The 13,468-nt window shown below is 64.4% G+C and overlaps 7 protein-coding genes and 1 non-coding gene across 8 annotated transcripts; 4 read left to right on the top strand and 4 right to left on the bottom strand.

The window, feature by feature from the left end:
- Window positions 1-499: 499 nt before the first annotated feature.
- On the top strand, window positions 500-1,551 carry GST2 (Glutathione S-transferase 2; the record flags this gene model as incomplete). The annotated part of the gene is made up of 3 exons (XM_069351684.1): window positions 500-742; window positions 794-1,029; window positions 1,176-1,551. 3 exons carry the CDS (start codon window positions 500-502, stop codon window positions 1,549-1,551), a joined length of 855 nt encoding a protein of 284 aa, XP_069212070.1.
- Window positions 1,552-2,187: 636 nt separating this feature from the next.
- On the bottom strand, window positions 2,188-2,259 carry Q8F55_003126. Its single transcript has one exon. It is a non-coding gene; the product is annotated as a tRNA-Gln (tRNA).
- A 364-nt stretch (window positions 2,260-2,623) lies between these two features.
- Window positions 2,624-5,986, top strand: Q8F55_003125 (uncharacterized protein; the record flags this gene model as incomplete). The annotated part of the gene is made up of 5 exons (XM_069351683.1): window positions 2,624-2,681; window positions 2,717-2,786; window positions 2,819-3,394; window positions 3,428-3,708; window positions 3,741-5,986. The coding sequence occupies 5 exons, from the start codon at window positions 2,624-2,626 to the stop codon at window positions 5,984-5,986; spliced, it is 3,231 nt and encodes a 1,076-aa protein (XP_069212069.1).
- Window positions 5,987-6,554: 568 nt separating this feature from the next.
- On the top strand, window positions 6,555-7,529 carry Q8F55_003124 (uncharacterized protein; the record flags this gene model as incomplete). Its single annotated transcript, XM_069351682.1, has 1 exon — window positions 6,555-7,529. One exon carries the CDS (start codon window positions 6,555-6,557, stop codon window positions 7,527-7,529), a length of 975 nt encoding a protein of 324 aa, XP_069212068.1.
- Window positions 7,530-7,688: 159 nt separating this feature from the next.
- Window positions 7,689-8,165, bottom strand: Q8F55_003123 (uncharacterized protein; the record flags this gene model as incomplete). Its single annotated transcript, XM_069351681.1, has 1 exon — window positions 7,689-8,165. One exon carries the CDS (start codon window positions 8,163-8,165, stop codon window positions 7,689-7,691), a length of 477 nt encoding a protein of 158 aa, XP_069212067.1.
- A 927-nt stretch (window positions 8,166-9,092) lies between these two features.
- Window positions 9,093-11,036, top strand: Q8F55_003122 (uncharacterized protein; the record flags this gene model as incomplete). Its single annotated transcript, XM_069351680.1, has 1 exon — window positions 9,093-11,036. The coding sequence occupies one exon, from the start codon at window positions 9,093-9,095 to the stop codon at window positions 11,034-11,036; it is 1,944 nt and encodes a 647-aa protein (XP_069212066.1).
- A 173-nt stretch (window positions 11,037-11,209) lies between these two features.
- Q8F55_003121 (uncharacterized protein) lies at window positions 11,210-11,464 on the bottom strand (the record flags this gene model as incomplete). The annotated part of the gene is made up of 1 exon (XM_069351679.1): window positions 11,210-11,464. The coding sequence occupies one exon, from the start codon at window positions 11,462-11,464 to the stop codon at window positions 11,210-11,212; it is 255 nt and encodes an 84-aa protein (XP_069212065.1).
- Window positions 11,465-11,493: 29 nt separating this feature from the next.
- Q8F55_003120 (uncharacterized protein) lies at window positions 11,494-13,459 on the bottom strand (the record flags this gene model as incomplete). The annotated part of the gene is made up of 8 exons (XM_069351678.1): window positions 11,494-12,074; window positions 12,112-12,275; window positions 12,311-12,319; window positions 12,357-12,501; window positions 12,546-12,646; window positions 12,692-12,786; window positions 12,821-13,190; window positions 13,236-13,459. 8 exons carry the CDS (start codon window positions 13,457-13,459, stop codon window positions 11,494-11,496), a joined length of 1,689 nt encoding a protein of 562 aa, XP_069212064.1.
- Window positions 13,460-13,468: the final 9 nt, after the last annotated feature.

The following is a 13,468-nucleotide window of genomic DNA, read 5'->3' as shown; positions in this document are numbered from 1 at the left end:
AGGAGGCTGGCTAGACGAGAGGGGGTCCGCTGGCGCGCTTGCCTCACAACTCGGCCTACTCCGGTCTCGTTGCTACGACAGACGCGCCGCATGTAGTTTGATACCCCGGAATGCAGATACAGTCGAGCAACCCCGGCCATCGGCGCAACGGCCATCGGCGCAACATCGGCGTAGGCCGGCGCCGTCCCCGACCCGGCCACGCAGTGCCAGCAACCCCCCCACGGGCGTGCTTGCTCGCTTGCTCGCTGCGCGCACGCATGCGCGCATGCGGGGTGCGCGCGCTTGCCCGCCAGCCGGAGTGCAGCTCGGCCTGCGCCGTCGTGCTCGTAGTGACTGTGTCGCGATTAGGGTTTGTCATCCAGCGGCACCCCACCGAGCGTGTATGACGTGATGCGTCCGTTGCCTTCGTCGCGCTCTTAAGCGCAACTCGCTCTCTCACGTCTCCCAAATGCCCCCCTCCCCCTCGCCCATCACCCGCCTCACTACACTCAAGCGCATAATGGCAGTCCCCCTCGGCACGGTCGACATCCCTCCTCCCGCACCGCCGGCCCTCGGCCCCTCCCAGGCCGGCCAGGTCGACGGGCAGGGCGCGCCCAAGATCCACCTGTACACTGGCCCCACGCCGAACGGGCACAAGGTGTCGATCCACCTCGAGGAGCTGAGGGCCGCGTATCCCGAGCTCGCTAGGACCAAGCTGGCCTACGACGTGTCGGCGATTGACATCTCGACCAACGCGCAGAAGGTGGGCTGACTTGGCCGCTCGCTACATACGGCTCGCTGACGCTCGCCGCAGCACCCCTCCTTCCTCGCAATCAACCCCAACGGCCGCATCCCCGCCATTGTCGACGACAACTTTGACGCGCACAACGTGTTCGAGACGGCGTCAATCCTGCTCTGGCTCTCGGAGAACTACGACCCAGAGTTCAAGTTTACGTTCAAGGACGCAAAGCTGCGCTCCAAGGCGCTGAGCTGGATCTTCTTTGCGCACGGCGGCGTCGGGCCCATGCAGGGGCAGGCGCATGTGTTCTTGTGAGTCGAGCCCGCCGAGCCCGAGCCGGAGGCGAGGGCGAGGGGGGGGGGGGACATGGCCGGCGGTACGACGCAAGGCCTTCCCCGGTGTATCCCCCCCCCAGCCCCCTTCAGCGCAGCGCACACTCGCTAACGCCCGTGCCCAGCCGCTACGCCCCCATCAAGATCCCCTTCGCCATCAAGCGCTACGTCCAGGAAGTCGAGCGCCTCTACTCCGTCCTCGAGGACGGCCTCGCCCTCGGCGCGGGCGACTGGCTCGTCGGCGACAAGTTCTCCATCGCCGACATCAACGTCTACCCCTGGGTGCGGAGCAGCTACTGGGCCGGCGTCGACATCCGCCAGTTCCCCAAGCTCGCGGCGTGGGTCGACCGCATTGCGGCGCGCCCGGCGGTTCAGGCGGGCCTGAGCGTGCCCTCGGCTGGGAGGGGCCCTGTTGCGCAGGAGGAGAAGGACAAGGCGATCGCGGACGCGCATGAGTGGATCGCCAAGGCTGATGCCGAGCTCAAGGCGCTGAAGAAGTAGTGAGGTGTGAGGTATGCAGATTGTCTCGGCTTGACGGGTGCGGGGAGGGCAGGGGGCGGCTGGCGACGTCCGGTTGGAGGAGCTGGCTGTGAGGCTGAGGGGCTGGGTGCTGCGTGGCCTGGACTCGGATCACCACTGTGCTCCTGCCTGTGCTGGCTTACATGGCTCGGCATGGGCAGTGGGTCTGGCCGGGGTCGGCTACGAACGTGGCGAGGCCGTACGCCAGGCGCCGGCTCGCCAGACGACCAGCAGCACGACGGGGTGTATTCGACTGGCGGGCCCCAGAACGGGCGCTGCAGCGGGGACATGCATGAGATCCTCAGCAAGCGACTCGCTGCCCGTCACCGCGACGTGGTCGCCCTTGAGTTGTGACATTCTCTTTGCTCTGTTCGCTCCCCACTGCCTGACTCCCCGCCCGTCTGGCCACAACTCCGCCGTCTCAGCACCCCACAGCCCGCCCCGATACAACGCATACTCGCATCCCTGCCCGCCTCGCCGGCTCGACCCAACACCTGCGCCCGTCATGCATGCTCGTCGCCACCTCTCCCGCGTGTCGGACGCCAGCGGCATTGCACTCATCCCCCCCCCCCCCCCCGCCGCCAAAAAGCAACCGACCAACCAGGTCGTCACTCGCTCAGGTCCGACTGGGAATCGAACCCAGATTACAAGAATCAGAATCTTGTGTACTAACCGTTATACGATCAAACCTTTACGGTTTCGGAGGGGTGCAAGTGCATTGTGGACTGCGCTCGGAGGGCTCGAGGGCGCAGGGTGGCGAGGAAACTGTCGAGGACGGTGCAGGAAGAGGCAAGGCCGAGTCCGCGACGTGCTCCAGCCGCTCCCCCACTCACGGTCTTCTCCGGTGACACCGGGCGGCGCGGCGTCGGACCGCGGTCCTGCGCAGATGGCCGGACCACGGACCGGTCCGCGCACGTGGTGCCACATGGTACGGACCGCTCTCCGTCGGCCCGCTGCCGGCACCCTTTGCCACTCGCAGTCGGACAGAGCTGTCACCGAGGTATAATACCCGTCGTCGTGCAGGCCATGCCTCGCACACCCCAACACCCTCAGCATGGCCGCACCGCACTTCCACGCGCAGAGCTTGACCGAGCTCATCGCCCTCCGGGCCAGTGAGTGGGCCGCAGGAGCGTGACTAACCCCGTAGAGACGCAGCCCGACGACCCGGCCGTGCACACCGGCATTCCCGAGGACGCGAGCCAGCTGCAGACTCTGACGTGGGTACTGCTGCGGACGTTGCTGATACCAGGTACGGCGATATCCAGCGCGCCGTGGACCGCCTCGCGGCGTACTATGCTCCGCTCGCGCCTCCCGCGGTAGAGGGCCAGACGCCGCCCGAGCAAGTCGTTGCCGTGCTCGTCTCGACGGCCGTCGACGAGTCGCTCCTCGAGATCGCGCTGGCCAAGCTCGGCCTCGCGCCGCTCCTCCTCTCGGTGAACAACTCGGTGTCCGCCATCGCGCACCTGTGCAAGATTACGCGGGCGACGCACCTGATCTACGGGCCCAAGTTTATCGAGACGGCGCACGAGGCGCAGCGCCTGCTCGCGCAAGAGGGGGTTAGAGTCGACATTACGGAGGACAAGCGATTCCCCCTCTGGGGAAAGGGCGGAGTGCGCGACGCCGCGATCGAGCCGTTCCCCGCGCGCCTCCCGCCAGAGGTCGAGAGCAAACGTACCTGCGTCATCCTGCACTCTTCGGGCAGCACGGGCTTCCCAAAGCCAGTGTACATCACCCACTATGGCATGATCGCCAACGCGGCCAACAGCGTCCCGAAGACGGGCTTCAGCGCGCTGCCCCTCTTCCACGGCTTCGGCCACTTCAGCATGTGAGTGCGCGTCAGGGGCGATGCTGACGGCAGCTTCCGGTGCATCTACCACGGCAAGGCGTTCACCCTGCTCCCGCCCCACCTGCCCATCACGGCCGACAACATTGTGCGGACGATAGCAATGTCCCCCACGCCCCCGGTGCAGCACTTCGCCGTGCCCTACGTGCTCAAGCTGCTCTCCGAGTCCGAGGCGGGGACGAGGAGCCTCGCGTCAATGGAGACTGTCTCGTACGCCGGCGCGGCAGTGCCCGACGACCTAGGCGACCGCCTCGTCGCCGCCGGCGTGCCCCTCATGTCTGTGTTCGGAACGACGGGTGAGTGGACGAGCTCGGCAAGCTGACAGCAGAAACCGGCGCGCTCATGTCGTCCAAGCGCGACTACGCGACCGACAAGGCGTGGAACTGGGTGCGTGCCGAGGGCCTTGTGGCGAAGTACATCGAGCTCGTGCCGCACGGCAACGACACGTTCGAGATTGTCGTGCTCGACGGCTGGCCGGCAAAGATTGTGTCCAACCGCAAGGACGGCGCATACGCCACCAAGGACCTGTTCCAGCAGCATCCGGACCACCCCTCGTGGTTCAAGTACATCGGCCGGCTGGACGACACGCTCACGCACACGCTGGGCGAGAAGACCAACCCCGTACCGCTCGAACTCGCGATCCGCGGCAACTCGCGCCTGATCCAAGAGTGCATCGTGTTCGGCGACGGCCGGCCGCATACCGGCTGCCTCATCCTCCCGTCCGACGAGGGCGCGCCGCTCGCGGCCGAGAGCGCGCGCAAGTTCCTCGACGCCATCTGGCCCGTCATTGAGGAGGCCAACTCACACGCGCCCACTCACTCGCGCATCCTCAAGGACATGGTCGCGCTCCTTAAGTACGGCACCGAGATCCCCGTCGCGACAAAGATGAGCATCCTCCGGCCGGCGTGCTACGCCAAGTTTGCGAAGCACATCGACTACGTGTACGAGACGTTTGAGAAGGGCGCGAGCAACAAGACGAAGCGCAAGGTGACGTACACTTCGCAGCGGGAGATTGAGCAGTTCCTCATTGAACGGGCTGGGCGATACCAGCCGTCCACGAGGCGGAGGCTCTCCCCCATCACGGAGGCCAGCGACCTGCACGAGATGGGCATCACCTCGCTGCAGGGCGCGCAGCTGCGCAACGAGATTCTCAAGGAGTACGACCTCGAGGGCGTGACGCTGGGCACCAACATCATCTACGAGCTCCCGACTATCAAGCAGCTCGCGGCGCACATCGTCGCCCTCGCCACGGGCCAGGCGCGCCAGCTCGACGACGAGGAGACGCCCGAGGCGGCCGAGGCCGCAAACAAGATGATGCTCGCCATGGTCGAGTACTGGTCGACCATGATCAAGAAGCCCAAGGCCTACGTCGCGCCAAAGAAGGGCCAAGCACCGGGATCCACCACGCGGGAGCGGACAATCATTCTCACCGGGGCGAGCGGCGCGCTCGGCTGCCACATGTTCCTGCAGCTGTCGAAGCGGTACCCCTCCCATCGCATCGTGTGCTTCATGCGCGCGGTGAACGAGCTGGCGGGGGAGAAGGAGCTGGAGCGGTCTCTCCACCAACGAGGCCGCCGGAGCGACGACATCAGACAAGCCGATTGCCCCGTGGTCAACTACGCCAAGCCCGACTTTGGCCTGTCCAAGTCGGACCTGGAGTACTACGCCGAGTCGTGTGACCTGATTGTCCACTGCGCGTGGCCCGTCAACTTCTCCATGTCGCTCCCAAGCTACGAGCAGCAGTTTGCGACCCTCGTCAACCTCATCAACCTCCACACGCTTGGCAACCGCGACGAGCCGCCCCCGGCCTTCGTCTACGTCTCGAGCATCAGCACGGTGGCGCGCCTGCCCGCCGACGAGGTCGTTCCCGCCGATTTCTCCGCCTCACCAGACACGGCTGCGCCGATGGGCTACGGCCGCAGCAAGTGGGCCGCCGAGAACATTGTGCGCGCGGCAGGCAAGGTCCTGCCCGCGGCCGTGATGCGCGTCGGCCAGCTCACGGGCGACGTTGTCCACGGGTTCTGGAACGTGTCCGAGGCCTGGCCGTTGCTCTGGCGCTCGGCAGAGACACTGCGCGCCCTCCCGGAGCTCGACGAGCAGCCGCAGTGGCTCCCGGTCGACGAGGCGGCCGACATGATCGCCGAGATCTCGGCAGACTACCAGCAGCGACAGGGCGGCAAGGCGGCAGCGCGCGTGTTCAACATTGTCAACCCGCACGCTGGGGCCTGGTCCGACGTGCTCGACGGCCTCGAGGCGACGGGCGTGCCGTTCCTCCGCGTCAGCCCCGAGCGCTGGCTCGCGATCCTCGCCGAGTCCGAGACCGACCTCGAGAAGAACCCCACGCGCAAGCTGCTCAAGTACTACCAGAGGCGGTTTGGGCCCGGTACCGAGCCCCGCAAGCCGGTCAGGTACGACTTTACGGGCGTCGACACGACGCGGGTGTGGGAACGCGTCAAGCCCATCGACGCAGGGCACGCCGAGCTCATGTACCAGAACTTCATGTTCCACAAGTGGGACCAGGGGAGCGACCCCAACGCGACGGGAGGGGACTGGAGGCAGTGGCGGTACCAGTAGTTGTCTAATGCAGTTGTATCATCTTGAGCGACATCGGCCCTGCCCCGAGCTTGGTGGCCCGCGCCGTCGTCACAAGGCCGAGTACTTTCGGCGCTGTAGCCGAGCCGCTGTCCGCAACACGGCCGTAGCAGCAGCGGCGCCGGGCGGTCGGGCCTCAGCGTCGGGTGTAACCACGACGCGCCAGCGCGGGCAGTTGAGGCCATGACGCCGAGCTCGGCGCGGCGTCGATCGCCGTGCTCTCGGACAAACTCACGCCGACGGCGGCTAGCCGAGCGCTCGACACATTCTCGCACACTCCCTCGCCGATGCATGCACGCGGCACGGCCTCGGGGCGCCAGTGCCGCCCGAAAGCTTAACCGAGCCGGGGGTGGCCTGGAGCGGGCGGAGGTGAAACGTTACGGCACATGACGCTGATGACGTCCCGGCGCCAGAACTCACACGGCCCGCAAGCCGCGAGATGGCCGCAGCTCATCGGCGATGGGGGGGCATGACGAGCAGTATAAAGCGAGCGGACTCCCCCTCGCACCACCACGACCAGCCCCCTGGCACCACCACCACCGCCACCACAATGCCAGGCGCCAACCCCCACAACTACGCGCTCGAGCCCGCCGCGCAGGCGTTCGTCGAGGCGACTGCCAACCCGCCGTTCCTCTTCCAGATCCCGCCCGCCGACGGGCGCAAAGCCGTCGACGACGTGCAGAACTCGCCCGTGGCCAAGCCCGACGTCGACGACAAGTGGATCGACATCCCCGGCCCCAATGGCGGCAACAAGGTCCCCGTCCGCATCCTCAAGCCCAGGGGCAGCAAGTCCCCGCTCCCGGTCATCCTGTACACGCACGGCGCGGGCTGGGTCTTTGGCGACGCGCACACGCACGACGTGCTCGTGCGCGACCTCGCCGTGCAGACGGGCGCGGCGGTCGTGTTTCCAGAGTACACGCGCGCGCCGGACGCGCACTACCCCGTGCAGAATGAGCAGAGCTACGCCGCCGCCAAGTGGTTGTTCGAGAGCGGTGCCTCGGAGGGGCTCGACACGGCCCGCGTCGCAATCGCGGGCGACTCGGTAGGCGGCAACATGGCCATCGCGCTCAACCTCATGGCGCGGGAGCGGGGCGAGTTCAGCTTCGCCGGCGCTGTCCTCTTCTACCCTGTGTGCGATGCGAGCTTCGACAGCGCGAGCTACAAGGAGTTTGCGGAGGGATACTTCCTCTACAGGGACGGCATGAAGTGGTTCTGGGACCAGTACACTACCAGCGAGAAGGAGCGCGCCGAGATCACGGCGTCGCCCCTCCGCGCGACAGAGGACCAGGTCAAGTTCTTCCCGCCGACGCTGCTCATCACGGCCGAGTGCGACGTGCTGCGCGACCACGGCGAGCAGTTTGCCGCAAAGCTCCGCCGCGCGGGCGTGCAGGTCACGGCGACGCGGTACGGCGGCATCATCCACGACTTTGTCATGGTCAACTCGATGCACGAGACCAACGCGTCCAAGGCGGCTATTGCGCAGGCGACCCACTTCCTCAGGGATGTGCTCAAGGTCGGCAAGTAGAATGTACAGTTGTGTAGTGAATGGATGGGGTTACCAGAACAGCTGTGGCGCCAGTGAGAGCCGAGCAGGACGCCCCCGCTTGCCCACAAACAGCGGCGCATGTGATCGTGAGTGGGCACCTGGGGCTCAGCTGCCCATGTGCATGACTCTATGAACGCTCTATTCAGCACGGGCTGCAGCCGCGAGCTTCTTGTACATCTCGTGCGCCGTGGGCAGGTCGCCCAACCCGTCGACATGGAACGGGGCGATCGACTTGAGAATGGCCATACGCGCCAGGCGCTCCTTCTCGGCCCAGCGGTCCCACATCTGGAGCTGCTTCAGAGGCAGGACGATGACGATGCCCTTCCTCTGGAGCGCTTCGAGGGTCATGCCCGAATACTTGGCACGCCTCTCCAACAGATGCTCAAACATCCTGTGATCGATCTCCTGGTGGATAGGCTCCTGCGTGCCCGCCCATCCCTTCCTCTCCATCGTCGGGGAGCGAAAGGGCTCGGGCACGACGCCGTCCAGGTGCGGGAGGACACCCTTGGCGAAGCAGTACTCGCGCAGCTTGATGCTCCACGCCTCAAAGTCCGAGGGGTAGTGGAGGGTCGGGACATTGTCGCTGACGTCGGCCCAGGAGATGTTTGTTGACATAGTGCTGCGGAGCTAGAGGTTGAGGTCGTGCAGGAGGCGGGGTCGGGTGAAGGAGTGGTCTCGAAATAGCGAGCGGTGAGACGTGTCTGCTGAAGGCGTGGGCGTCAGAGTTGAGCGACTTAAATCATGTCAATCAACCAGTTGGGTGCGAAGACACAATGGGTCGCGCAGGTAGAGAGATGGCTTCGGCTTCGCGCGAGGTGAACGCCTTGAGGTGGACAATGCTCTTCGCAGGTTCCGAGGGAGGGGCAAGGGCCAAGCGATCGGTCTGCGAGGTGAGATGCGTTACTAGCGTTGCTATAGGTTCCATTCATGATCTTCGCATGTCCTGGTGTCAAGAACTGTCAATGTTGTTGGCCAAGAGAGTGGAAGAGACGACGAAAGACTCGGCAGATGGACACAATGGCCTTGGTCTTTGGGCAGATGCATGACGTCATGCCCTGACAGCTTATGTAACAGTCAAATGGCCAGTCACGTGATTCCGCCAAGCATTGCGCGTCAACCACTTCACTTGCTCGCGTTCTCACTTCTTTCCCATCGAACTTCATTTCCCCCAATGACTCTCAACAATCTACCAGCCCCAGCAGCGCAAGGCACACTCATTTCACTGACCCGTCCTGGGTGGGGCCCAGGTCCCGTGGCCACCGACACGTCCCGTTCTGACGCGAATCCGACGGCCACCTCGGGGGGGTCACGTGGCTTACGGCGCCGTCGTGTTCGGCAAGCGGGACTTGGCGTGCCTGGGGCAATAAGTGAAATCGACGACCCATGGCATGGCCTCGAACGGTATGTAAGCTGTGCTGTTAGGTGGCGACAGACGTTGCTTTTGCCCATTCACTCTCTAACTCGCACACCGAGCCCGCCGCCCCTTCTCGCCTCACCAAACTGTAACCCGCTCTGATCTCACCGAGTTTGACCTTCGCCGCCATGGTTACCGTCGCTGGAGGCCCGCGTCCAGGCTTGGGACTCGACATCATGGTATATACCGAGGAGGACCAGCGCAATGCCATCTTCCCGCTCGCCCTTCTAGGCGACTGGCGCCTCAGCCCCGCGCCGACCCTCCGCGAACGCGCCATGTTGACCTTCATGAACAGCGTCACCGACATGCCCGGCTGGGACGACAAAGTCCTCAACGACCAAGGTGTCCGCAAGCTGGAGCTCGAACAATTTAAGCTCGCCGGCCTGCCCCAGCCCGAGTCCAGCCCGAGGCACCATAAAAGGAAGACAGAGGAGGACGAGGAAGACGAGGAAGACGAGGACCCCGGTTGCGGTTTCTCGGCGGCCATGTTTCAAGGGTGCATCGCAGAGCTCCAGCACAAGGCCCGTGATTTCAAATCCACGGGCATCGTTGGCGTCCTCGACGTCAACGCCGCCATCCTCAAGAAGGACACGCCCGAGGAATTTCGAAGCTCGATCGCCGAGTCACTCAAAGGTGTGGAGGACGAGGCACTGGCCCAGAGGCTCAAGAACTGGCAACCCGACCACAACGAGACCCTCCTCAAGGTCGTCCAGCCGATGCTTTATCCTATTGTTTCCGACCGCACACGGGTGCTGACGGACCGCGTGCTTGGCCTGGCAGACTGTCTCGACGCCGTGGGTAGCGGTCATGTGATCGATCTGAAGGCGGCAACCGCCAGTGACGACAGCGGACCAGGCTTCATTGGACGCCGTGGCGACGATGAATACTCGTCCGAGCTATCGCGCGAGAACCAGTGGCTGCCCACCGAAGTCGTTGTTGACGCCGAGGGCAAGGCCCATATCGCCAGCTACATCAACAACCTGCACCCTGTTGAACACGCCGATGTTTATCGCACGGTCGAGCACATCCTGGACCAAGCCCTGCCTATGTTCTCGGCGACGTACAATAGTGTGCAGAGGTCACCAGGTGACCATGTGCGATTCTCCGAAAAGGACTTCAAAACCCTCAGTCGCGCCTGCAAAACGCCCAGTCTTTGCGCCAGTCAGGGCGGCTGCAAGCCTAGAAACTGGATTCAAAACTGGATTCATGGACACAGTGGAGGCACCCCGGACAGTCCTTTCCGAGGCCAGGCCGACTCCACGGAGTGGTATGCGTCCACCCACCGGTCTGAGCAACCCGAACCTGTGCCCATTGTCCAATCCCAAAAGTCAACGTATGTCGGTGCCGACTACTTTACGAACCCCGCGCCGTGGGCAACAGTCGAAGATGAAACCAGGACAGGCAGGCTCCAAATCTTCGTCACTGTTGGCAACATCCTCCTCACACCGGACAAGCCCAAGTACGAGACTGGCGCGTACCATGTGGAAGGAATCGTCAACGAGCGCATCTGTGCATCAGCCATCTACTACTATGACAGCCAGAACATCACGGACAGCCGCCTCTCATTCAAGGCTGCTGCGGATTCCAGCGTCTTTCGGGAGGGCATGGACGAGGGCCAATGCCTAAACCTCTACGGCTTGCGCTGCGCACCAGGAGGCTGTGCCTCCCCGCCATCCGTTGAGGTTGGATCCGTCGAGAGCCGTCCTGGCCGTCTTGTTGTCTTCCCGAACGTCTTTGCACACCGCGTGGACCCCTTCGAACTCAAGGATCAGCATCGCCCAGGTCATCGCAAGGTTGTCGGCATCTTCCTCGTCGACCCCAAGACGCCAATCATTTCGACAGCCAATGTTCCGCCGCAGCAGCTACACTGGGCCCCCCAGAACAATGCTCTCAATGTTGTGGACTGCAAGCTCCCCCCTGAGCTCAGCACCACAGTGTACGAGGATGTGGGTTGCCCGTACAGTCTTGAAGAGGCCCACAAGATCACAAACGCCATGCTCAAAGATCGGTCGGACTACGCGAGTTACAACCTTAAGACTTTACCGTACAGAGGATATTACACCCGTGACTGAGTTCCGAATAACCTGAGGGCGAGGGCGAAAAGTTGAGCAAAGCGAGGAAAAGCACAATGCCCAAAGGACGAGTCTCATAACTTGAATAACAAAATGTGATGCCACTGGATGAACACGTCCGCGGCATCCGTTCCATGTAATCCATATCAACATGATCTACTAGATACAACCATTCACGTAGGCGACAGAGCCGTGGCGGGGTGGGGTGGGCCATCCGCGCCATCACTGTCAGGGTCGCCCGCCTCGAGCAAGATGTTTGTCTGCTGCTCTTCCCTGAGGCGCATGTACATTGTGAGAAAGTCTGACGCATAAGTCGGCGTGCCGACGTCGTTGTTGTTCCTGCACTGGTCGAGGATGCCGCACGAGACAAAGTACAGGACCTTTTTGCGCATCGAGTCTCCGTTTGCCGCGAGGCTGTCGCCCGACATTCTTCCGTCAGCGCGCCCACTCTTGCCACTCACGAGTCGAGCATGTCCACGAGGTGTTTCTGCGTCGACACCGAGTCGTACGCGCTCTCGTCCTCGCCACGGGCGACGGCGTACTGCTGGATCGCGACGCGCGCGAGCGCCTGCGTGACGAGCAGGTTGGCGCGGCAGATGGCGAACGCGTCCGAGCCTGCGCGCCCGTCCCCTCCCAGCCGTGCGCCCGTACTCTCTCGCCGCTCGCGCTCGCGCTCGCCCACGCCGACCTGCAGCGGCTCGGGCATGCTCTCGAGGATGTGCTCGAGCATGTCCTGGAAGTGGGAGGACGGCGCGAACGCCTGCGGCGCGAGCAGCGGCGCGCTGGGCGTCAGCTCGTCGGGCGACTTGATGGCCGTGAGGGTGCGGTACGCCGTCAGCACGGCCCCGAGGAGGCTGAAGAGCCGCGTGACGTAGTGGAACCCGCTGAGGACGGACGTCGTGTGCGGCGGCTGCGAGAAGGCCCCGGCGCGCGTGATGAGCTCGTCGTCGACAGCGAGCGGCATCGGCACGCGTACGTCCCATTCGGATATCTGCAGCGGCGCGTAGTTTAGTGCGCCGGCCGTGCGGTCTGACCCGTCTGGGGGAGTTAGTGAGGGCAGCGGCGAATGGCGTACACAGGAGCCACCAGATCCGGCTGCGGACCTGCCGCTCGATGCAGTCCACGTCCATGGCCTTGTCATTGTCCATGCTCAGCGCCTGCGCTAGCCGGATGGCGCTCGCGAGCACCATGTTGGCCGCGTTCATGTCCTCCCGGGACGCCAGGTAGATGTGGTGGCAGCTGGGGGTCAGTGTTGTGGGGTTCCGGCGGCTTACTAGAGCGTCCTGGGGATGTCAGCACGCTCCAAGACTGGGCACTTACGCCACATCAATCGACTCGGCATTGTTGAGCGAGCGGTTCTGCTGCGCGCACGAGATGGAGAAGCACCGCTGGTGGAGCACGCGCAGCTCGCTCACTGGCAGAAATGGGAGCGCGCTCCGCGGCAACTGGATGATCGAGTACGCCACTGACACCGGTCAGCCAGGCACTGTGGGGACACTAGCTGCTCACGCAGAGCGAAGAGGTACGAGCGCCAAGTGAGGTTGCGCTCGTCCTCGCGGGCCATGAGCTGCTGGAGGAACGTCGGCCAATGCATGATCGGCATGAGGGGGCTGGCCGGTGAGCGGGGCGGGCGGACTGTGCGCGCGGCCACCTACTACAGGTAGGCGTGGTACGCCTGGAGGATGCGGATGGCTGTTGACCAGGGCATGACCTCCTCGAGCCGGGTCGTCTTGCTTGCTCTCCGCGCGCGCTGCCATCAGCTACGTGCAAAATGCCGCACGCACCACAGTGTACTCTGTCGGCCCGCCAGGCGTCGTCTGCACCGTCTCAACCGAGGGCGGCGCGAACAGGGGTGGCGGCGCAGTGTCCCCGCTAGGCCCCTCGTCGCCCATCCGGCCGATCGGGAGCCAGGACCAGTCAACATCGCTGTCGAGGAACAAGGCCTCGCCCGGCGTCGGCGCAGCGAAGCGGGCGAGACCGTCCGGCGTGGCCGAGTGTGACGGCCAGTGTCCTGGGCCGGCTGCAGCCGTCGCTGGGGGCCCGAGGACACTGTTGCTCAGCAGTGCCGCCGGTGGGACAGAAGCCGACGCGGACGCCGAAGTTGCTCCCCGATCATCAATGTTCTGCTGCGTCGGCGTCGTCTCGCGCTCGTACCTGGCGGGTCAGCCGATGTTGGCCCGTCAAAGCGGAGGGACTCACCGGCTCGTGGGCCCCGGCTTGCGCAGTTTGCGCGTGTAGACACAGAGCTGCTTGAACGCGACGCAGGCATCGCACCGCTCCGCCCCGGGCTCCTTCACACACTTGACCTTGCGCACTCTGCACAAGTCGCACGAGGGGATCTTTTTCACGGGCGTGCCCGCTGCGCCGGCGGTGCTCGTTCCCGTGCGCGGTGTCGCCGAGCGTGACCTGTCCTGTCGGGGCATGTTGTTGCC

This window comes from Vanrija albida (assembly GCF_041260175.1).
Source record: "Vanrija albida strain AlHP1 chromosome Unknown contig_2, whole genome shotgun sequence".
In the NCBI taxonomy this organism is placed as follows: domain Eukaryota; kingdom Fungi; phylum Basidiomycota; class Tremellomycetes; order Trichosporonales; family Trichosporonaceae; genus Vanrija; species Vanrija albida.
The sequence above is the reverse complement of the archived record's forward strand: the minus strand, read 5'-3'. Positions and strand labels throughout refer to the sequence as shown.